Source organism: Mytilinidion resinicola (assembly GCF_010093595.1).
Source record: "Mytilinidion resinicola strain CBS 304.34 unplaced genomic scaffold BDZ99scaffold_8, whole genome shotgun sequence".
NCBI lineage: Eukaryota > Fungi > Ascomycota > Dothideomycetes > Mytilinidiales > Mytilinidiaceae > Mytilinidion > Mytilinidion resinicola.
Window position 1 is genome coordinate 90,487 of NW_022985444.1, and position 20,411 is coordinate 110,897.

The following is a 20,411-nucleotide window of genomic DNA, read 5'->3' on the forward strand; positions in this document are numbered from 1 at the left end:
ATGGGACTCGATGTCTCCAGGACTAGCTGTGAATATAGGACCCATAGGACCCCAAGGAACTCTCACATAATGCGCCCTTGTGACAAGCTAATTGGCTGATATTTTCAATACGAGTGACGCGTATTCTATGCAAGGCTGCGAAGTTCGGACAGGACGGACAGGAGGGGCAGAAGCAGCGTCAAGTGGGGCAAAAATCTTTTGGTCGATCCGTGACCGCAGCCATATTCTACGAAGCATCAATCCTCTTCCCGTCCCTTCTTTTGCACTTCTTTCAAGTGTCCAGCCTCCGTAGAGAGTTACAAGCTCAGCACCCTCACAATGCCTTCCAACGGGCAAAAGACTGGCATGGAACCCTACACGATATTCCTTCCGCTGCACACGTTGCTAATATCGTATAGCCATCCTCTCCGTCTATGACAAGACCGGCCTCCTCGACCTGGCCAAGGGCCTCCAGGACCGTGGCGTCAAGATGCTGGCGTCCGGCGGCACCGCCAAAATGATCCGCGAAGCCAATTTCCCCGTCGAAGACGTATCGAGCATTACGAAGGCGCCAGAGATGTTGGGAGGACGAGTGAAGACACTACACCCGGCGGTTCATGGGGGCATATTGGCAAGGAACCTTGACTCGGATTCGAAGGATCTGGCCGAGAACAGCATTGACAAGGTCAGCAATCTGGGCCGAGAAACGCATCTCGAAAGGCTACAAATCGCATTTCGGACGATATGGGCTAACGCGCGGGACCGTCAGATTGACTTCGTTGTCTGCAACCTATACCCGTTCTCCGAGACCGTAGCGAAGATCAATGTCACGATACCCGAGGCTGTGGAGGTGCGGATATATCTACCCAATACATGAAGCGACTATCTAATATCATATAGGAGATCGACATAGGTAGTTTCCCCCGAGCACGATTCTGGCCTGAAACTGACCGCACTTTCGTACAGGTGGCGTCACATTGCTCCGAGCCGCTGCAAAGAATCACTCCCGCGTTACCATCATTAGCGACCCCAAAGACTACCACGACTTCCTCACGGAGCTAGAGAAGGAGGGCGACGTGTCAGAGAAGAGCAGGCAGCTTTACGCTCTTAAGGCGTTTGAGCAGACCGCGGACTACGACACCGCAATCTCGGACTTCTTCCGGAAGAAGTATGCTGGAGGTGGTGACCAGCAGCTGGCATTGCGATACGGCGCGAACCCACACCAGAAGCCGGCTGCTGTCTTCATGAAGGACTCGGCACTACCGTTCAAGGTTCTATGTGGATCCCCGGGGTATATCAACTTGCTTGATGCTCTCAATGCGTGGCCGTTGGTGAAGGAGCTCACTCAGGCTCTGAACTACCCTGCTGCTACGAGCTTCAAGGTATTTACCCCCCTCTCGCCCAAAACCTCATGCTTACTTCTCCCTAGCACGTCTCGCCGGCAGGCGCTGCCATTGGCGTGCCTCTGAATGATGTTGAGAGGAAGGTTTATATGGTAGACGACATCGAGGGCATCGAGAAGTCTGGTCTCGCTCAAGCTTATGCTCGTGCCCGTGGAGCCGACCGTATGTCAAGCTTCGGCGACATGATCGCACTATCGTCGGAAGTCGATGTATGCCCTCCAATTCCTCTTTTCGGTACTAATTACTCACACATCATAGCTTCCAACAGCAAAGATCATCAGCCGCGAAGTCTCGGACGGTGTCATCGCACCAAGCTACTCTGCCGAAGCGCTCGAGATACTCAAGAAGAAGAAGGGCGGCAAGTACCTGGTTCTCCAGATGGACCCCGAGTATGACCCGCCTGCCACCGAGACGCGGTCGGTCTACGGGATCAACTTGCGACAGCAACGCAACGACGCTCACATCTCGCCATCCGACACCTTCAACACCATCATAACCCCCAAGGACTCCGCACCGCTATCCGAATCAGCACTTCGGGACTTGACCGTCGCCACCATTGCGCTGAAGTACACTCAGGTAAGCCAATTCGTAGACTTTAAATTGAACCACAACTAACACCTCCCAGTCTAACAGCGTATGTTACGCCCTCAACGGCCAGGTCATCGGCCTAGGCGCCGGCCAACAATGTAAGTCCTACTCTTCCCCTCTCCCTCTCCCTTACTAACATTCACAGCCCGCATCCACTGCACCCGCCTCGCTGGCGACAAAGCCGACAACTGGTGGCTCCGCTTCCATGAGCGCACCCTCGGTCTCACCTTCAAGAAAGGCACCAAGCGCCCCTCGAAATCCAACGCCATCGACCTCCTCTGCTCTGGCTCCATCCCCACCGCTCCAGGCCCCGAGCTCGACGAGTTCGAGGCCAACTTCGAGCCCGGCCATGTGCCGAAGGCGTTCACAGCTGAAGAGAGGAAAGAGTTCCTCGGGAAGTTGAGCGAGGTGGCGCTGAGCAGCGATGCATTTTTCCCGTTCGTGGATAACGTGTATCGCGCGGCGCGGAGTGGGGTCAAGTACCTTGCGGCGCCGACGGGGAGCCAGAATGATGGGGTGGTTATGGAAGCGGCGGAGAAGTTGGGGATCACGTTTGTCGAGCAACCGATTCGGTTGTTCCACCACTAAGGAAGAGGGTACATCGAGGACTGTAGGATGCTAGATAAGTGCATGAGGTTAAAAGGTAAAATACCAAAATTCAGGAGGTAGCAATGATTCATGATTGCCTTACCTTGTATGAACTAGTGATCCCATGCCACTCACTCCGACTTCTCAGCGACTATGGACCAGCGGTGTCGAGGGCATGGGAAGCGGAAGACGCGTACATTTTCACGTAACTGGGGCGGAAAGCAAGTATAAATTCATGCCTTAACCTCCCAAATTCATGACCCCTATAGAGACCACTTTCTCGGGTTTCGAAACACCCAGAATTATCCAGCGATGGATGTTCCGGCGAGACTGAGTGAGCTTGGTGGAAGTTAGGGGAGATCAACCTACCTCAGAGCAAATTTCTCATGGTCTGGTGAAGCCGTCAGCAGATGAAGACGATGTTCATGGGAGTTTTGTGTGCTGATCAACGCATCGTTTCTCTGCTGATCATCGCGATACCTTACTGCTAATGCCCGCTCGGCGGTGTTCCTTAGAGCAAAACTTTAGTGTCATCTTTCTTGGCCCGATATTTTCTCGTTGACATGATAATGGCCAGTGATTGCAAGGGAGTTGATCAACATCATCATCTTGTGTTTCTACTTAGAGCTAGCTCCATCACGAGGTATTTCGCAGATTTTTGCATCACCCCGCAACTCTGATCCCTCTCATGGGTGGGCGAAAGACTTCGGTTGTACCACTGCGCAACAAGCGCCCATGAGATGACTGACATAGGATGTTGCTCCTCGAAAAATAAACGCACTCTCATCATGAAGAAGGCTTACCCCAAAAATTATATATTTATAGCATATTCCGGAGCGCCAAGACCAACGGCACGTGTGGATCATGTGACGAAGCTCCGAGCGGACGACACCGATAATGAACGAGGGATAGAAGTCGCGTTCCCCAAACGAAAATCGCAGAAGGGAGAAGTCGAGTCTCGACTCAGCGTTCATTCCATTTCCGCACCTGGATAGGATAGGCCGTCTGTGCCATGCAGCGTTGGGTCTTTCTATAGAAATGACCCATAATTAGTAAATACGCAGTGCTTTCAATGTTTGATAAGCTAGGTAGAGTAAAGTGTTGCTTGGTGGCTGGTGAATAAGACGTTGAAGTTGGAAACCTCCTAAGATATCATCGGGACGGTGAATTGGAGTCGAATTGGAAGCTGATTGAAGTAGATTGGGGTGGATTTGCTTGTTTCCCAAACAACCTGACCACCGTTGCGGTCTTTTTCATCTTGTCCCGATTTACGATGCGGCGCTGAAGCACTACAAATACCGGCAAGTAGGCGGTGCTGTCAGCGTGTGATAGCTCTCTGATTTACGCTGTTCAGAATTTTACATCGTACAACAGCTTTTCAAATGCACTAAAGAACCTCCAACGGTGGTGAGTGTGTGCCAAAACTTTTGGCAAGGCTTTCTAAAAAGAAAGGTCGAAGGCGCTCAGGGGTATTTATGCCGAACGAAAGACTAGAAGCTCCCTCTCTCTCCCTCATCGTGAGATTTAAACCACAAAAGCTTCAACCCCTCCTTGCGAAAACTAAATTACTAGAGCCTCGACGCCCCGGTTTCGCGGCTCACGAATCTTGCCAATCTCATACGCTAAAACCGTATGATCCGCATAATAGAGTATAAGCCGCCAGCGACGTACCCCCTCCGTGCCCAACATACCCTGCAAAGGGCTGACCGCAATGCCGAGCATCCACCCACGGCGCCAGCCATCCTTCTCTTGTTCTGGAAATGGGAGAAGATGATCGAGCCGGAAGCCGTACACGGGCTGTGGGAGTTCTTTGTCGTCGAGCTCGTTATATTGGGTCAAAGTTATGACGGCGGCGCGGCCGATGCTTGACGCAACGATGACCACGCCGAGCTCGGGTATTTGCTCAAAAAAGCACATTCGGTCTCGTGACTTTGGAAATTGGCTCTGAGTTTGAGCAAGAGGGTTATGTAATACGATGACGGGCGGAGACGTAGCCTCGGAGGTGAGTGGTTGCACTAGGAATAGGTCCTTTTTGGCAACAATAAGGACGGGGCAGTGCGAGTTGGATGAAGATGTACGGCCACCGTCCGAGATTAGGTGTTGCATATAGAAACGGCGCCTAGGACACGTTAGTGAATAGTTATTTCTTTATATGGAGCGATAGTATTGTGTCTCATCGTGGGGATTCGTACACTTCTCTGCCACCGCTTGTGGTGCCTCACGGTATTTTCAGAAGCCCGATTCGGACGGAAGTCCCGCATTTTGATCGACTGGTAAACTCGACAGGCTACCCTAAGCAGCTGCAGAGAAGTGTACATAGCTTGAAAGTTAAACTTACCTCGGTTGGCCAGTTGCGGCATCGGAGGCAACAATTTCTTCCTCTTCCTCAAGAGAATCATCGTCGTGCATCCATTGAGAGTCAAGATTGAACGTAACGCCGGTGTTGTTGTCAACAGCCACCGTTGCAGAGGCAGGAGCAGGAGTACGAGGACTGGGGCTGCTAAGGAGCTTTTGGCCTCCGGGAATGTTGAGCTTGCTCGCCGAGATGTCCCAGAACCAATGAGACTTGGAGACTTTGGAAGTGCCAAGGGTTACTTCAATTAGATGAGTCTTTTTGAACGACCGAGGATCTAGGAATACTGAGTTCCAGAGAGCGTGAGGATAACCGTGCTGGTCAAAGCACGTGCACTGAGCAGGTTGCGTTGGCTCATGCAAGACGCCAAAGCAAAAGCCGAGACTGAGACGCTCGGCGTAAAACGGTGTCCGGTGAGTATCCCAGACGAAGACTTGCCCGGCAATCGTACTACACAAAATCCATTGGCCCTTTGGATCCGAACCGGTGTTGTTGAAGTGGACGGCCGGGATGTTGTCGCCCATGTCTGCTGATTCCAATTTCCTTTCATAGCTTCGGGCCCTGGGGATTTGTTAGAATGTACATTTGTTTGCTGCTGTCTGAGGCGGCCCAGCAAGTCTACAGATCGCTCCAAACGATAGAGCTAAAATTCATCTAGATCCATCGAGGGACTTTAGACAGTGGCAAGCAGGTGTACATAGAAAGAGAGGAAGCTCTTACGGATCTAAAGCTAAAGATTCTGCGGACGGGCTGAGCGCCAACACGAACACGCTAACCTTGCGGGTGTTTGCACTGACAGCAATTAACCGAGCTTCGCTATGGATAGCCAAGCCCCAAGCGCTCTTTGCAACGTTCGTATGGAAGAAAGGGCGGACCAAACAAATGTCGTTTGGAACGGTGGTGTCGTGGGGCTCATGCTTTAGGATATCCTTGACGAAGAATCCGATCACGTCCCCATCATCACAGGCAACTAGAAGCGCTTCCTCGTGACCGAGAAAGTCGAGCAGAATACGGTTCGCCGAGTGCGGATGGTGGGGGTCAAGGTAGCCTCGTAGACCTGGCCTAGTCACGGGCAGACCAAGCTTCAAAAGAGGTTTGCTAGACAGTCTCTGTTCGGGAAACGTTGGGCGATGGACATGTATCTCTTCGGAACAAGCAAGGAAATAGAGGTTGTGCACTTTCGAAAGTGCGGTCTTCAAGCTGTTAGCGTCGATGGTGGAAGACCAGTCTCGGCAGCAGGAGAGGAAGGGGAGCAGTAACGCTGAGCATGACAAAAGTGGCACACTCATCAAGTACTCGGCCGGTACTCATCAAGTACTCGGCCGGTACTCATCAAGTACTCGGCCGGTACTCATCAAGTACTCGGCCGGTGTGTACACCTGTTTGCTTCCAATCCCTGAGACTTCGCTGAAGCACCCCAAACAGTAGCAGACAGGTGTACACAAAAGCAGCTTGTTCTAGAATTAGTGTGCCACCTTTGCCATGCCCCGTGTCGTAGTGCGCCACCATTTCAGGTGGCCCACAGAGTGTGCAGGGCGTTCAAAATGATGATATTCAGAGATACAAAAATGAATCGAAGCACTCCAAACAGTGGCAGCAAGAAGCTAACAGGCCTGACAATGTATGTACAACGAGAGAAGAGAGGCTTACCAGATTAACACGCCAGTCGGAGACCCTCTCTGGCTTGTCGTCGTACTCAAATCTCTCGGAGCCATTTTGACCCACGATGGACCTCACCGAAACCTCCTGGAATGGGCGTCCTCGGTCTGCCATGGCTGGTGGGCAGTCATCTCAGAGGACAAAGCTGAAAGGTTGATGCTGTGATGCTGTGATACTGTGATGCTGTGATGCGAGGAACGAACAGGAGTGACGGAAGTGACGAGGCCGAAGTCCCCACGCGGGGCATAAAACAAGTGGCACTCTAGTTGAAGCAAGCCCGGGTGCCACCTTTTTCCTGCCCAGCGTGGTGCGTGGGTGCCTAATGTTATTAGCACGTGAGGCCCACCTTCACTAGCGCGAATCCTGCAAAATGCGGTATATAAGCTCGCTGCCCGGTCGCTCCTTCCTCGTCTCTCCCCCATACTTACCTTGTTGGGATCACCGAGCTCATGAATTCGGCTGATCTGGTAGACTATCCTGCATTGCACACCGCGGCGATGGGCTACTATGAATCTCCTTCGGGGGCTTCACTGGCGTAATTTTTGCTGGCCCGCCGCCTCATGGCACAACCTTTTCATTGATCCTCTTGCCTTGTGCAGGATGTTGAAGAAGAGCCTCGATTATCATCGTCAGCATCATCATCGTCTCACCATATGACGATTGAGTGCCAAGCTGTCTACTTTGCTGTGGCGTTTCGCTGCTGATGGTCTCCAACGAGTGAAGAAAGTCCACCTGCTCTGCGTTGTCTTGCTGTCCATCAGGTCTCTCATTCTAGGAGGATATCACTTGTGCGTCTAGTAATTACATTGAGCTGCAAACCGTCGTATATTTGATGCGCACTGAACACCGCGCTTCTAGAGTTGGTGAAAACTCTGCTGGTTGAGGCCACGAGCCAGCCTCGAATCCTCTGGAAATATATCTGCCAGCCTACTTTCGACTTCTTTCTTTGCGCAATGTCCTTCAACTGCGTGGCTCCATATCAACAGCCAAAGATGGCTTAATGCCACCACGCTGGTGCCCTCGTGAAGCTCCGGAGTCACCAATATCTCTACGTTCCGCCCTTTTCTTCTTCTGAGCACATCTTGGCCGTCGTACATAGAGCTTATATGATGCTGTGTTCCTTCGCGCCCGCAAATTGCTGCGTGTACTCTTGTTGGGTATTGGGTCCCTGAAAACGCCTCCCAACCGTTGACGCATCGCGAACACCCTTAATAGCCGTCACATCACCATGATCCATCCCGAGTGTCTGATTGTAGTATCCGATGACCCAGTGACCCTTCAAGACTTCTTCCTTATTTGTTCAACCGCTTCCTCAGCACCGCGCTTCCCACCATTGGCGTACTCTGTAGCTCGTACCTCAACCTCCACATCCACCTCTTCTTCCCCAAACTCCTCCCCATATAGCCCCTCCTCGCTCTGCTCCCCCTTCCCCTCCCCCTTCTCCCCAGCCAACGCTCTATACTTCCTCCGCCTCTTCTTGTCCCCACTGGCCTTCTTTTTGCTCTTCTCCCTCGCCTTCACCGCCGTCCGCGCGCCCTCCCCTAGCTCCAACTCCTCTATTTTCTCCGAGAGTAACCTGCGCGCCACCTTCCGGTTCTGACTCCTGGACCGCGTATCCTGACATTTAATGACTATGCCGGTTGGGATGTGCTTGAGTTGCACGGCGGAAGAGGTCTTGTTGATCTTCTGCCCACCCGGCCCGCTGCCTTTGAGGAAGTTCTCGATTATATCATTTTCGGGTATGACGAGCCGCGGCGGGAGGGGCTTGGAGGGGAGAGAGAGGGTAGTGCTGAAGGGTCGGAGGTGGGAGAGGTGGAGGGTTGGTTGGCGGAGGAGAGGAAAGCGGCGGAGCAGGGTTGTGGGTGGCATTGCGAATTGTTGAGGCCCAGAGACCTGTATACGAGGGCTATGCTGCGATCATGATTGAAGAAGTAGCTGAAACAGTGCAGAATTGTATTGTAGATTCGTATTTATCGCGTCGCATATTCTATAAAATCCAACAGCGGACCTCTCGGCAGGACGCGGCGCATGGACGCTTTTCCGCGTGTCTCTCCCGTCATGAAAGCTCCGGGCACTCCCCAAAGCAACCCCTTCCAAAGTCTCTCCACTATATCACGCCCCAAGACCCTCGCAACCCGCGCGCATACCCAATTTGTATCCAGCCATGCTCGACACAACCTCCACCGCAACCCTCATCCTCCTCGCCGCCGCCACGACCCTCCTCCTCACCGCAATGCTGTACCCTTCCTCTCTCCTCCGCTGGCTACAGCGCAAGCGCTACCAATATGAGGTCACGTTCTCGCTGTACATGCTCACGCCGACGGAGAAGTTCATCTTCAGTACGTCTTGAAGCCCCCAAACCCAACCCCTCAATCCCCTACTCAACTTTACCGCCTCTTTACCCAGAACTCGGGCGGGAGGTTGTCTTGGTGCAATGCAGCGGAACAGCGCTAACTCATAGTAGACTCCTTCCTCTTCCTCTTCCTCTCCATGATCATCATTGCCGCCTCTTTATATCTGCCCGAACATCTCTCGCTGCTCGCGCGGCGCGCGTTCTACTACTGGGGCGGGGACGATACCAGCGCGACGGGCGCGAAAGAGACGCCAGGCTTTGCAAGCCCGCTGAGCGGACGAGGACGGGGACTTATGGAGGCATAAGGGAGCGAGTCACAGCGCGAGGAGAGGGCTGGAAGTGGCCTGGAGCGCGAAAGGGAAAGGGTAGAAAGATGGAGGTCATGTAAAATAGCGAGGACGACGAGGCATGGGATACGAGGGTCGTTCATAGGTGGCTAGAGCTAGAGCGTGTAGCATTGAGCGTGATATGGGAGAGCGTGTTAGGGCATGATTGGGGTACTGAGCGCATGGGCGTTTCGTTCTGAAGACACGATTCGGAGGTTGTAAGAGTAAGTCAGGAGGGATACGAGAGTGCAGCAATACCTAATGTAATCCTGAGCCAAGGAATTGAGGAGTGGACATGTCTTCCAAGAGCCTGAACTTGTTCTCAAATTCGTCACGGTGGTACTTGGAAGATGGAGCATGTGAACGCCGCATGGTTAGATTGATTGACCGAAAGCTCTCCAAAAACTGCGCTCAACCGGTTATATGCAGCAAGTCTATGTACCCAAACCAATCCAGCCACCCCGCCTTTATTACTGAATCAGCATTGGCAGAAGAAATCGGACCGCGCGCTACATGAACGAGAATCGAGATGCTATCCCTGTACAATATAAACCCCAACCTCTGTATATAACCCATAACCGCCAGCGCTCTTGACTGAACCCCATCTGTATACCCACCCAGAACACTGTTCCAACCTCTAAAAACCCAGTTCTTACTTGCTCACCACAGAACCTCCTCTCCCTCTCCTTCCCCCAACTCGCTTGCTCAATCCAGTCCCTTCCTCCACAGATCACATCTACCCAACCATCACCCCCGCCACCTCCCTCAATGCTCCCTCCCCATACTCCCTCGTCCAAACCACCCCCCCAAACTCCCCAAACTCCCTCCCCCGCCCATCCCCGCCCACAAGCACCAAACAAACCGGCACATCCCCCAGCTCCTCCACCCCGGCCTTCTGCGCCACCACCCCTCTCGCAAACTCCCACTGCCCCCCGGCCCCCTTGCCATCCTCCTCGCTGCTAACGACAACCACCACCACGACGGCGCCCGCGTGCCGCAGGAACGCGAGGTGCGTGTCCGTCATGCCGACGGCGGGCACGTAGGGCACGTGGCGGATGCGGGCGTGGCGCTGGGCGAGGGCGCGGCCGAGCGGCTCGAAGGGGTCCGTGTGCGGCGGGGACGCGGCGGGCGAGGGGGGCGGCGGGACGACGGGGGTGAAGAGGACGAGGAAGGCGGCGGGGTGGAGGGCGTGCAGGGCCGCGGTGGTGCCGTGGAGGAGGGTCGCGGTGGGGGGGGACATGCTGCGCAGGGCTACTCCGGAGATTGGTGGGGGTCCTGAGAGGGAGGTTTGGCGGATGAGGGATGAGAGGGTTGAGGGTGAGAAAGTGGTGGTGGAGCGGGTGGGCGAGATTAGGGTGCGGTATTTTTGTTCGCCCATGCTATTGAGGGTGGTTATGGGGTTGATGAGAGAGGAGTCGATGAGACAGGGGTCGAGGTTTTTTGGATGATGAAGGGGTTTCGAGTGTTTAAGTTGAGTCGTGGCCTTCGGTAAATGGCCGTGGAAAGTTATGTGGTGGATGGAAATAAGATATATAGATAAGAAGTGGAGTTCGATACTCGGTGTCCGGATCTTTCAATAGCAGATAGTCCTAATAGATGCCAAAACATCTAGGCTGGAAAGCTCGAGACTATGAGTTCAACTATCGAGGTTGTACAGATCCACGGACACAGGCAACAATTGGTTGCGCCAATGGGAGCTAGAGGGTTCGCCGATCCCAATGGGGAAATGTGGTGGAAGCCGCGGGTATCAAAATATAGACAACACTAGCGTGAGTTGTTTGAAAGCAATACACCAGTATATACGGATATGAACCGTGCAGAGTCTCAACCGCAATCCGTCAGTGTGTCGACGGATGAGGTTTCAAGTAGAATCAAGAACGGCGATCAAGAAACGGCGATTGGGACGATAGCCTCACGATGAGAGCTTAGATCCGCAGAGTAACGAGGATCGGCGAGTCTTCAAATATAGATAGTAGTATTGGAAACGATGCTATGTAGTGGTACGGCAGGGGAGGGTATGAAGTTGTACGAGATGTTGCGGAGACCCACGCTATACAGGCCGATGAAAAAGCAAGACTTACTGCCTCCGCCAGTGAGGGCACGGAAGAACGGCAATGGCAGCAGATCCGAGGTCGTTGCTTGCCCGGCCTAATTGCTGTCGGGCGAAGAGGGGTCACACCAGCAGGATTCGTGTGAGAAGGCCTGCAGAGCGGTGGTCTCAAAGGGTGCTGGATTGGGCCAGCTTGCCAGCAAACGGGCCGTTGGAGCTGACATGGGTGGGGTCTCCGGGACCAGAGTCATCCTGGAGCAGCTCGTGTGCGAATGCCGTTAGAAAACGGAAACTGGCGATGGCACAGTGAGAGGGCAGCGATGCTCGGGAGCCCTCAGGTCGACCTGAAGGAACACAATGCGGCGATCCTCATGGCCCGGAGCGTCTGGCCCAGGGCTCTCGCGGCATGCAGAGATAGATTAGCATTCATACCATGCAGAACGACACGATATGGCCAGAAACCTGGGAATGGCACCGATGCGGACGATCCGCCTGACGTCCGGCGGCCAGGTGCGCGGGGGGGTGCGGTTCGAGAGCTGTGCAATGCAGTCCGGGGGGGCGGAAGGGCGTGAGGAGTCTGCTGCAGAGCAAAGGACAGAAAGTGAACTCATACGAGGCCATCAGCCACTCACAACGGGCTGCAATCTCGAGCGCGGCCGCGCCAACCGACGGCAGCACTTGGGCAGGATGGTTGTGCAACGCGAACATGCTCGCTTTCTCTGAATCAGTGCGGCCAGGCGAGCGTCCTGCAGAGGGCGCCCAGTGACCGCGACGGCATGCAAGTGACTGCTGCACGAGAGAGGGCCCTCAATGGGCATCAGCACGTCGTCCGCGCCGCGCGAGAGCCAGCTCCATGCCGTGAGGACAGGAGCCGGGGAGAGGGCAGGGCGATGCGTCGACGAGCGGCTGCATCGTGCTGGGTCGCGGCCTGGTCGTGTCTGCGGCGGACAGAGGCAGCGGGCGGGAGAGCGCGGGCAGGTCGACGATGGGCCGTCGTTGGTGAATGGGGGAGGGGGCGGCACAAGAGGCGTGGGAGGGGCACCAGAGCGTGGGAGGGGCCGACGATGGACGACCATGTGGGGAAGCCCTCGACTTTCACCGTCCCTTGGTCCTTGGCGCCCGCCTCGGACTAGCTGCTCGGCTGTTGGATGGGTTGATATCGACGCGCCGCATGCTGGACAACGCGTCGCCCTACGCACCACCACCACAAAACGCTGACCCGTGGCTCGCTGTGTCCGCATCGCATCTGGAAAGCAAAAAGCAGGGAGCAATGCCTTCGGTGGCCAGCGACGGTGAGCGGACTCGTGCCACCTGCCGGCATATACGCGCTGATGCAGTATCGTGTAGTCCCCGTCCTCAGCCTGCCCGACGCCATTGAAGCACTGCAGAGGGGTGAGTTGTCTGCAGTGCCCTTCTTCGTCTGCCGCTAACCCGCGGCAACAGCATCGACGACGCCCGCAAAGCAGCGCAGGACCAGAGTGAAGGGCGCCGTTGACGCGATATGCTACCATGCGTTTGATGCCGGCCTCGATGCCGTCAGCCTCGACGGCATCGTCGACGTAGTAACGAGGCAGACCGATCTAGACCAGACGAGTGTAACGACTCTAATCAAGAACCTGTATCCCGCCCAGCGAGTTTCCGCAGACGTCGCCATCCGTATCGTGGGGTCACTCGGCCAGGCTCGAACGAAGCCTACGCCCGCAAGCCAAGTGCTCCTCGTGAAATGGCTGATCAACACCTATGGGGTGCTTGAAGACGCCAAGGTCTTGTCAAGACTATATGGCGTCCTCTTTGGGATGCTCGATATGATCAGTCTGAGGTAAGAGGCAGCCCATGCACCCTCGTATCGAACTCAGCTGACCTTCCAGAACATCACTCTGCCACCTTTTGTCTCTGATTACTCGGCGAAAGCACGTAAGGCCGTTCAGGATCCAACAGCTGTACGTTGCATCTTGGTTGCACGACATCCGCGTACGACTTAAGCGGCTACTGACAGAATCTCAGACTGGAGCTGTCTCGCGGCATCGGAAACGAGCCAGCCCTCCAGGGCCTTCTCCGCGTATACAAGGACTACTACCCGGATATTATCGTCGGCACTGCCGCGACCACCCGAAACTCGTTCCCTCCGGTAAGAGCTGAACACCTGTTGCCTTTGCTCTAGTCCATGCATATTGCCGCTTGCTTTGCAGCTTCCGCATCCATCGTTCTGCATGAACCCCAATATCTCATCCTCTTCTGCGTGCTAATTTTAGAAGAACCCCACACCAGAATGGAAGACGCGGATTCTGGCCATCCAGGAAGCCGGTGAGAGGAGTCTCGATGGGTCTGCAGAGCAGCACAACGGATTCCGAGTCCTTCGCCACGGCTCAAAGAGGAGCAAGATCTCGCTCATTCCGGAGGTCCATACGTATCACGCGAAAGAGGTAACCAAGCTTTTGCCATGGCTTCTCGATCACTATTGACATTTTGCCCAGACATCGGTGACGCTAGAGGAGATCGATAACGTCGACGACTTCGTCGAAAAGCTGGACCGGATCGAGCTACCCGGGCAAATGATCTCGTATCTAAGAGATCCTCTTCTACAGAAGTATCTCGCTCTTCGACCTTCTGAAATCGCTTCGAAGAGACTAGAGTTATGGCTTGAAGCCTGCTTGTGGGACGTATACGAGTCTTCCCAACTAGGAACTGGCGCCGATCAACGCTCGGAAATTATCCGTGGACTACTCAACCAAATACGAAATACCAAAGTGAGTAATCACTCTCATGCTTCTGCCTCCAAGTACTAATGAAGCAGGCTATACTTCCAATTGCGGACGAGTTCTTGAAAGCTTATCTAGCGCAATGGGATGGTATTAGCGACGACGATGTTATCGTAGACATTTTAGGGCACCTCCCCCTGCAGCCATTCGATGGTCAGTGGCATCCAACCAAGTCGGCGAGCAGGAACTAACGCAGATTAGATGTCTACAAGTCGCATCTCCAGCTTGCGGAAACGGCTTTGATCGCTAACAACCCCCTCGCACACTCCAAACTCCTCCACCTCTACACCAACATCCTCCGGAACTGGAGCACCTCCGCCTGCACAATCGCACCAAACCCCCCTCCTCGCTCCCTCTTCCCTCACTTCACCGCCCTAACCACCCACGTCTCCACCCTTTCCCTCTCTATCCTGTCCTCCACCCCCTTCCCCTCCTCGCCTACCATCTCCGCTATTCTAACCTTCCACACCATCCTCTCCACCTCCTCCCTCGAAAATGTCATCCCCATCCTCATCCCGCCGCCCCACCTCACCCACTCCCTCCTCACAGCCCCCTCCCTCGCCACTCTCGCGCGCTTCTGCGCCATTCTCTCCAACCTGAAGCGAAAGTTCGACGAGCACACGCCCCCGATCAGCGCGTACTATCCATACGAGATGACGAATACGTATAACGGGTATCTGATGGATACATGCAATAACCTCTGGAGGAGCCGCGCGCTGCTGACGACCGATGCGAATGCGAAGGGGTGTTTCATCGACGACGCAGTAAGGAACGCGCTCAATGAGTATGTGAGGGGGATCGAGAAGGGGTACGGGGTGCACTCGTCTTTCGGCTTCACCCGCTCAATGCTTTTCTCCTCGCTGTCCGCGGCCGCGTGGAGGGAGTTGGAGGGGAAGGTGCTCGCGAAGCGGGACCGCGAGCAGGAAGGAACTCCTCAGGGCTCAAATCAGGTGAGGCACCAGGGCCCGGTTACGAATCAGAGCCTCCTGACGCTGGAGAAGAGCGGGGGGATTGCGGTGAATTGGAAACTGTATCGGTTGTTTGTGGTCAAGTGGTTGGGGGAGAGGGGGTGTGAGGGGGTGCGGGATTTGATGTTTGCGACGATGAGTGGGTTGAAGAAGGAGGAGAGTGGGAAGTTGGATGCTTTGATTGCTTAGAGGAGGTGGGTAGATGAGTAGTATGCATGGGGTGCGGGCGTCATAGAGGGTACGCTTGGTTGGTGACTAGTTCAAACCCTAACATGACTATTACCATGGCTCTGAGCTTGATATGCGGAGATTCGATTGGTGAAGAGCTAGCTGCTTGTGCGGCTAGGGCCATTCTGTGGTTGGTGTCGACATTTGTTCTTAGAAGGGTGCCAATCTCCTTTGATGGAATGAAATTGGTGTGGGTAACCTTTTAGCAAATGGTAGGTCGGGCTTTCTTCAATTTTCTCGTCTTCGTCTTGATCTCTCCGAGTATCGCTCAAGCTCTCAAGTTACGTTATCTATTGCCCCTTGCACACAGGGCCCTTGTCTTCTTCTGGAGTGTAGCAACCGTTCTTGTCCTCTGATCCGTAAGTGGCGAGAAATTGAGAGCGTTCCCATGTGCGAAAAGAATATTTCCCACGTAGCATTTCTTCAGATATTTCCTTCGCCCAATTGAGCATTGCGTACGGGGACGAATGTCCTCTACCCAGATGGACGGGGTATTTGTACGGGAGGTCGAGCAGCTTTTTGCCATTGCTATCCTCTACCGTTACGTCTGCGCCAGCTTCAATAAGAAGCCTAGAGTAGCTGAGCGAGCCTTGTGCAATGGCAACTTGCAAAGCCGTCTTTCCGTAGTCATTGCGAACCTCGAGGTCTTTTGTGAGCGATATGATCTTTTTCCAGAGTCAAATGGTCCAGCATTTACTTGCTACGTACTTCCAGCGGACTTTCTCGAGCCAGGAAGCGTAATGAATAGGAAGGTGTCCTAGGCACATCCTAGTAAAGTGAACACCGTGTTCAAGGACAACTTCTGTTTTCATATGTTCGCCAAAGAATAAAGTCTCCACAAGGAGTGAAACCTTCCGTGGATCATCATCTGATTTTTCACCAGGTATTTCACCCTCTAGATCTTCTTCATCCACTTCCCTTCCTCCAACCTTTCCTTGTCTACGTCTTCGTTCTCGATGGTTGGAAAGCGGAGGCAGTTCAGATCTGCTCCAAGCCTCAGAAGTTCCCGAGCAACTCCTGGGGAGAATAGACGTTCTCTACAGGCCTTCCAGAGCATGGTGAATCCAGAGTTTTCGGGGCAACTAATCCAGCCATATAGTCCCATGGCCGGGCTTTCCCAGTGAATATCCGCGCCCGCGTCAACAAGAAGCTTAAGGATGGCACTATTCCAGGCGTAAAAGGCGAGCGGGAGCTTCCTAGTCATAACGCCATTAAATTCGTCTAGCCTCCGCGATGGACTTGATACTCCGCCCATAGGATCTGCCCCAAGCTCGAGCAAGTTTTTGATCTAAATGTGGTTTATTAGTCTTACAATGTTTATGATTTATCCACTGGGAGGGACCATAGTGAGAACGTACCACTTGAAGCACGGAATCGTTGGCGCCCCATTGACACGCACACGTACTTCCATGGTTGCAATCTCGTCCATATACAAATCTAGGGTAGCTAGGTATACGTTGCAGATAATCTCTCAGGTGATCTGTGACCTTATCGAGAGTCATCGTGCGTTTATCTCCCAAACCGATCGCGTAGTTGAGTAGTTTATTGATGAGACATTCAGAAGCATTCTCTAATGCCCATCCTAGGACTGGCCAGTCGCCGTGTTCATTGACCCCGCTGACGTCGTAGCGCAAGAGGTACTCCACGAGGTTATGATGTTTGCGCGCGATTGCTTGTCCGAGTACTGCGCGCAGATATAGGTCACGTCCGTCGTTCCGCCAATCGACGTAATTGGAATACTCTGAACCCCAGGATAATGCGCGCTTGTGAAGCTGTCTCTGGAGACGCTCGTGGAGTAAGCTATGAGCTTGGATGAGACGTTTCAGACATTTATCGTTGAGGTAGCTGGCGACCTCCAAGTGCAATTCCGTGGGGAGTTCGAGAAGCGACATTGTGGCGTTGATATGGAAAGCTAGCGTTAGAGGAGAAGAATGGGCCGATAGAGAAGATGGAGATAATATTTTTGCGCTCTTGTGTGCTTCTTCAAGTTCGGGACAGTGGGTCCTTGACCACTTTGAAACTCATTTTGAACCACGGATCAGTTCAACCGCAACCACTAATCAGTCTCGCTACCGGTTATTGAACCTCATCGTCGTACAAGAATCTACGTCGTCTGAGCTCGAATAGCTTCACATGTGTATATTCACTGCGTTAGCACGTCAATGCATAGTTTGAAGTGTCTTTCGTTATTCAAGATACCCAGGGATATAGAACTCCTCGAAAGCCAAGTTCCAAGTATGCTCCATTTCCAAGTAACCTCGGCACCTTGAAAAGACGCTGAACATGCCCTCTCCATCGCCTACCGAAGTCGCCATTCAGGCGTCAACCTCGATAGTATCGCCGTCAACCTCCACTCCGACCCCTTCTCCCTCGTCCTCATCGCTGTCGCTGCTATCAGTGCTATGACCATCTGAAAGCTCGGTCAAATCGATAGTCCCATGGTTCACGACGTCGGGAACGTCTTCGCTTTGGTCGTCCGTGACAATGGTATCGGGGATTGTCTCCATCCCATCCTCTTCTTCCTCGTCTTCGTCAGTATGGTCATCTTCAGCCACAGTCAGGTCGATAGCCCCTTTATTCACAGTGTCAGGAGTTCCTTCGTCATCGGCATCTGTCACGATGATATCGGGGATGTCGTAGATGTTCCCAGCGTCATCATGGGTAGGGGGATCGAACTGTTCAGGATTAGGAGTAGATGCTCGAACCGTGCTATCACTGGGGTCTAGTGCTTTCGGCTGTGGCGAGGGACGCTGGGATGAGAGCTGAACTCTATCTTCAGCTTTGGTGTGATCGGTGGTCAAGTCGAAACGCACATGACGTTGAGCGCTACTCAGCGTCCTGCGACCGATTCCGGAATCACGTACAGCGCCCCCAGTTCGCACATAATCTTCCTTATCTTCGAAGGTAACCTTGCGAGTAGGTGGGCGTGTTTTCTTACCCTGCATTCGGCGACGGCGCAAAATTTTCTTCAACACCAAGTGTTTGTCGTGTTTCGGCTTGTTGGCATTCTCTCGCTCCCAGACGACATTCCGATCTTCCTTGTCTTTACAGATCAGCTTCTCCATCTCGCGCTTCCTCTCTTCCACATCAACGAAGAAGCCTGGGGCTACCTCTTTCGCAAAGATGTCGGCGTCCCAGTGAAACATCTCACGCTCCTGCGCGATACTAACTTGCCATACCCTCCGGCTGCCCCCAAGGTCGCAAGTTTGGTGCGCACCAGGCCACTCCACAATCGCACCCCACACGCTTAGCGGCACGCTCTCGGGATAGTACGCCTCCACCATCGCCGCATATACGAAGTCCCTGAGCTTACCACCGGACCACTCATGATAATGATCTGCGGTATCTGGCTCTTCGGTCGCTTTCCAAATATCCTTCAGGAGTATACCGTCGAACAGGGGGATCCCGCTCTCGCACCAAGAGCTCCGCAGACCAATGCCAAGGTTTGAGGGGTGTGATGGTAGACTGGTCCCCGTCATGTTCCGCGTGTGCCACACCAGACAGCGCATAATGTAGTTCTGGAAGCCGGAGAGGAAGTAGGTGTTGGCGAAAAGCCAGGCGCGGGCAAGCTCTTCGATGTACTTCCGCTGTTGGTGAACCGAGAGCCATTTCATCTTTTCAATCTCCATCTCTAGCGGCTGGATTTCATCAGCACTGCACTTCGCAGCTGCGGTCAAAGCTCCGCGATGGCTATTGCTGAGGTTTGCGTGGCTCAACGCACGCAACAGTTCACCAGCGCCCTGGGCGACACCCCCGTCGACGTCTTGAGCGGAAGTTTTGTCACCACCGTTCTCTACACCTGTAGTTGAAGATGCACGGGCCGCAGTTCGAGTTCCATATGCGGCGACTGAAGATCCAGACGCGGCAGCGGAAGGTCTGGGAGCAGAAGCCGCGATACCACCCCTATTCCTCCCCTTCTTCTTAGCCAGCTCAGCCATCTCCGCGGCCTCCTTCCGCTTGGCCCACTCCTCGGCCCACACCGCCCACACCCCAAAGTCACCCCTATCCACATCCAACAACGACACCCATCTCAGCTGCTTATCTCCCCGATACCCTTCTTCGCAATTCTTCTTGAACGCCTTCCAGCCCTCAAGCGTCATATGCGTCGCAAGCAAGTACTCCCCCTGCCCCCTCAGCGCCTTCCATTCCACCTCCTCAAAGTCCATCCGCTTCCCCAGCCTCAAAGGGTCAAGGTAGATCCGCACTACCACCTCGCCGGACTTCTGAAGCTTCTCGCTCCGCTCGATCTCCTCCTGAATCTCAGGCGAGTACCAGAACTTCGTCTTGAACTTGATCAACTGCTTCGGCGGCGGCGTCAGAGCCCGAGGCGGCGGAGGAGACGGCGGCCGGATGGGCTTGTAATTTTCCACGGCGTCTAGTATCTCCTGAAACGTCGGCTTGGGCACTATGAAAGTCGTGCGAGCGGGCTCGGGAGTGTCGCCTTCGCCGAAGTGCTTGGGCGGTTTGCGCTCGCGGCCGGAGGTGCGCACTGCGACGGGAGCGGGCTCTGCAGTATCAGGCTTGGAGAAGTCGGCGACAATGGGACGGGTGCGGGCGGAGGGGGCCTGTGTCTTGCGCTCGGGTGTCGAGCGGGCGGAGGTCACGCGGTGTTTGCGCTTCTTCGCTGGGGTGCTTCTGGGCGTCGTGTTCTTGCCCTTCTTCCTCTTGGTCGCCATCGTTGCGGATGGAGTCTGTGGGTTGTGGTCGGATCGGGGTTGTGTTGTTCTTTGTTGTGGGGGGTGAGGTCGTGGTGGCAGGCTGGGAGACGGAGGTGAGCGAGGTGGGCGAGGTCGGAGAGATTCATGGAAGGGGTGTATGTACGGGCGGAGGACCTCAGATTCACTGCTGTCACGATGAGCTGAATGAAAGCCGAAGCTGAAATGTCCTCGGGTAGAGTAAGGTGCAGAGTAGGACGATTACTGCGACGAGGAGGAACTGGAAGAGCATTTCTGATGTCTATGGCATATAGAGAACTACCTCGTCGCCTGAGAGGAAGAGTGGAAGTCTTCGGGTTTTCTTGCTGGGAACGAGGCTCAAAAAACAGCGCTGATACTATGTCGAGATGCGGTGAGTGATATCGCGTCGCTAGGATCTGCCATTGGGAATGTTCTACTGTTGTGAATGATATCGCCCAAGGCAAGTCTCATGCGATACTGA

At 54.1% G+C, this 20,411-nt stretch overlaps 8 protein-coding genes across 8 annotated transcripts; 3 read left to right on the forward strand and 5 right to left on the reverse strand.

Moving 5' to 3' along the window:
* The first annotated feature begins 237 nt into the window (after positions 1–237).
* BDZ99DRAFT_441113 (AICARFT/IMPCHase bienzyme) lies at positions 238–3,051 on the forward strand. Its single transcript, XM_033717750.1, has 9 exons — positions 238–343; positions 399–664; positions 749–829; positions 880–892; positions 946–1,361; positions 1,409–1,591; positions 1,641–1,958; positions 2,008–2,068; positions 2,116–3,051. Exons 1-9 carry the CDS (start codon positions 319–321, stop codon positions 2,556–2,558), a joined length of 1,806 nt encoding a protein of 601 aa, XP_033577544.1. The 5' UTR covers positions 238–318; the 3' UTR covers positions 2,559–3,051.
* A 774-nt stretch (positions 3,052–3,825) lies between these two features.
* BDZ99DRAFT_285545 (uncharacterized protein) lies at positions 3,826–6,750 on the reverse strand. Its single transcript, XM_033714049.1, has 4 exons — positions 6,562–6,750; positions 5,632–6,104; positions 4,897–5,472; positions 3,826–4,677 (listed from the first exon to the last, which is right to left on the reverse strand). The coding sequence occupies exons 1-4, from the start codon at positions 6,682–6,684 to the stop codon at positions 4,119–4,121; spliced, it is 1,731 nt and encodes a 576-aa protein (XP_033577545.1). The 5' UTR covers positions 6,685–6,750; the 3' UTR covers positions 3,826–4,118.
* A 1,245-nt stretch (positions 6,751–7,995) lies between these two features.
* On the reverse strand, positions 7,996–8,346 carry BDZ99DRAFT_347894 (uncharacterized protein; the record flags this gene model as incomplete). The annotated part of the gene is made up of 1 exon (XM_033714454.1): positions 7,996–8,346. A coding segment is annotated over one exon (351 nt), but the record flags the coding sequence as incomplete, so codon positions are not given.
* Positions 8,347–8,803: 457 nt separating this feature from the next.
* Positions 8,804–9,228, forward strand: BDZ99DRAFT_386242 (uncharacterized protein; the record flags this gene model as incomplete). Its single annotated transcript, XM_033715465.1, has 2 exons — positions 8,804–8,909; positions 9,035–9,228. The coding sequence occupies 2 exons, from the start codon at positions 8,804–8,806 to the stop codon at positions 9,226–9,228; spliced, it is 300 nt and encodes a 99-aa protein (XP_033577547.1).
* A 757-nt stretch (positions 9,229–9,985) lies between these two features.
* On the reverse strand, positions 9,986–10,489 carry BDZ99DRAFT_475502 (uncharacterized protein; the record flags this gene model as incomplete). Its single annotated transcript, XM_033721989.1, has 1 exon — positions 9,986–10,489. One exon carries the CDS (start codon positions 10,487–10,489, stop codon positions 9,986–9,988), a length of 504 nt encoding a protein of 167 aa, XP_033577548.1.
* Positions 10,490–12,506: 2,017 nt separating this feature from the next.
* Positions 12,507–15,468, forward strand: BDZ99DRAFT_285743 (Mis6-domain-containing protein). Its single transcript, XM_033714051.1, has 9 exons — positions 12,507–12,591; positions 12,647–12,691; positions 12,743–13,118; positions 13,168–13,239; positions 13,304–13,427; positions 13,555–13,722; positions 13,774–14,046; positions 14,094–14,211; positions 14,260–15,468. Exons 1-9 carry the CDS (start codon positions 12,570–12,572, stop codon positions 15,213–15,215), a joined length of 2,154 nt encoding a protein of 717 aa, XP_033577549.1. The 5' UTR covers positions 12,507–12,569; the 3' UTR covers positions 15,216–15,468.
* A 76-nt stretch (positions 15,469–15,544) lies between these two features.
* Positions 15,545–17,146, reverse strand: BDZ99DRAFT_519282 (uncharacterized protein; the record flags this gene model as incomplete). Its single annotated transcript, XM_033725393.1, has 3 exons — positions 15,545–15,919; positions 16,198–16,542; positions 16,613–17,146. 3 exons carry the CDS (start codon positions 17,144–17,146, stop codon positions 15,545–15,547), a joined length of 1,254 nt encoding a protein of 417 aa, XP_033577550.1.
* A 423-nt stretch (positions 17,147–17,569) lies between these two features.
* Positions 17,570–19,930, reverse strand: BDZ99DRAFT_475505 (uncharacterized protein; the record flags this gene model as incomplete). Its single annotated transcript, XM_033721990.1, has 1 exon — positions 17,570–19,930. One exon carries the CDS (start codon positions 19,928–19,930, stop codon positions 17,570–17,572), a length of 2,361 nt encoding a protein of 786 aa, XP_033577551.1.
* Between the last annotated feature and the right edge of the window lie 481 nt (positions 19,931–20,411).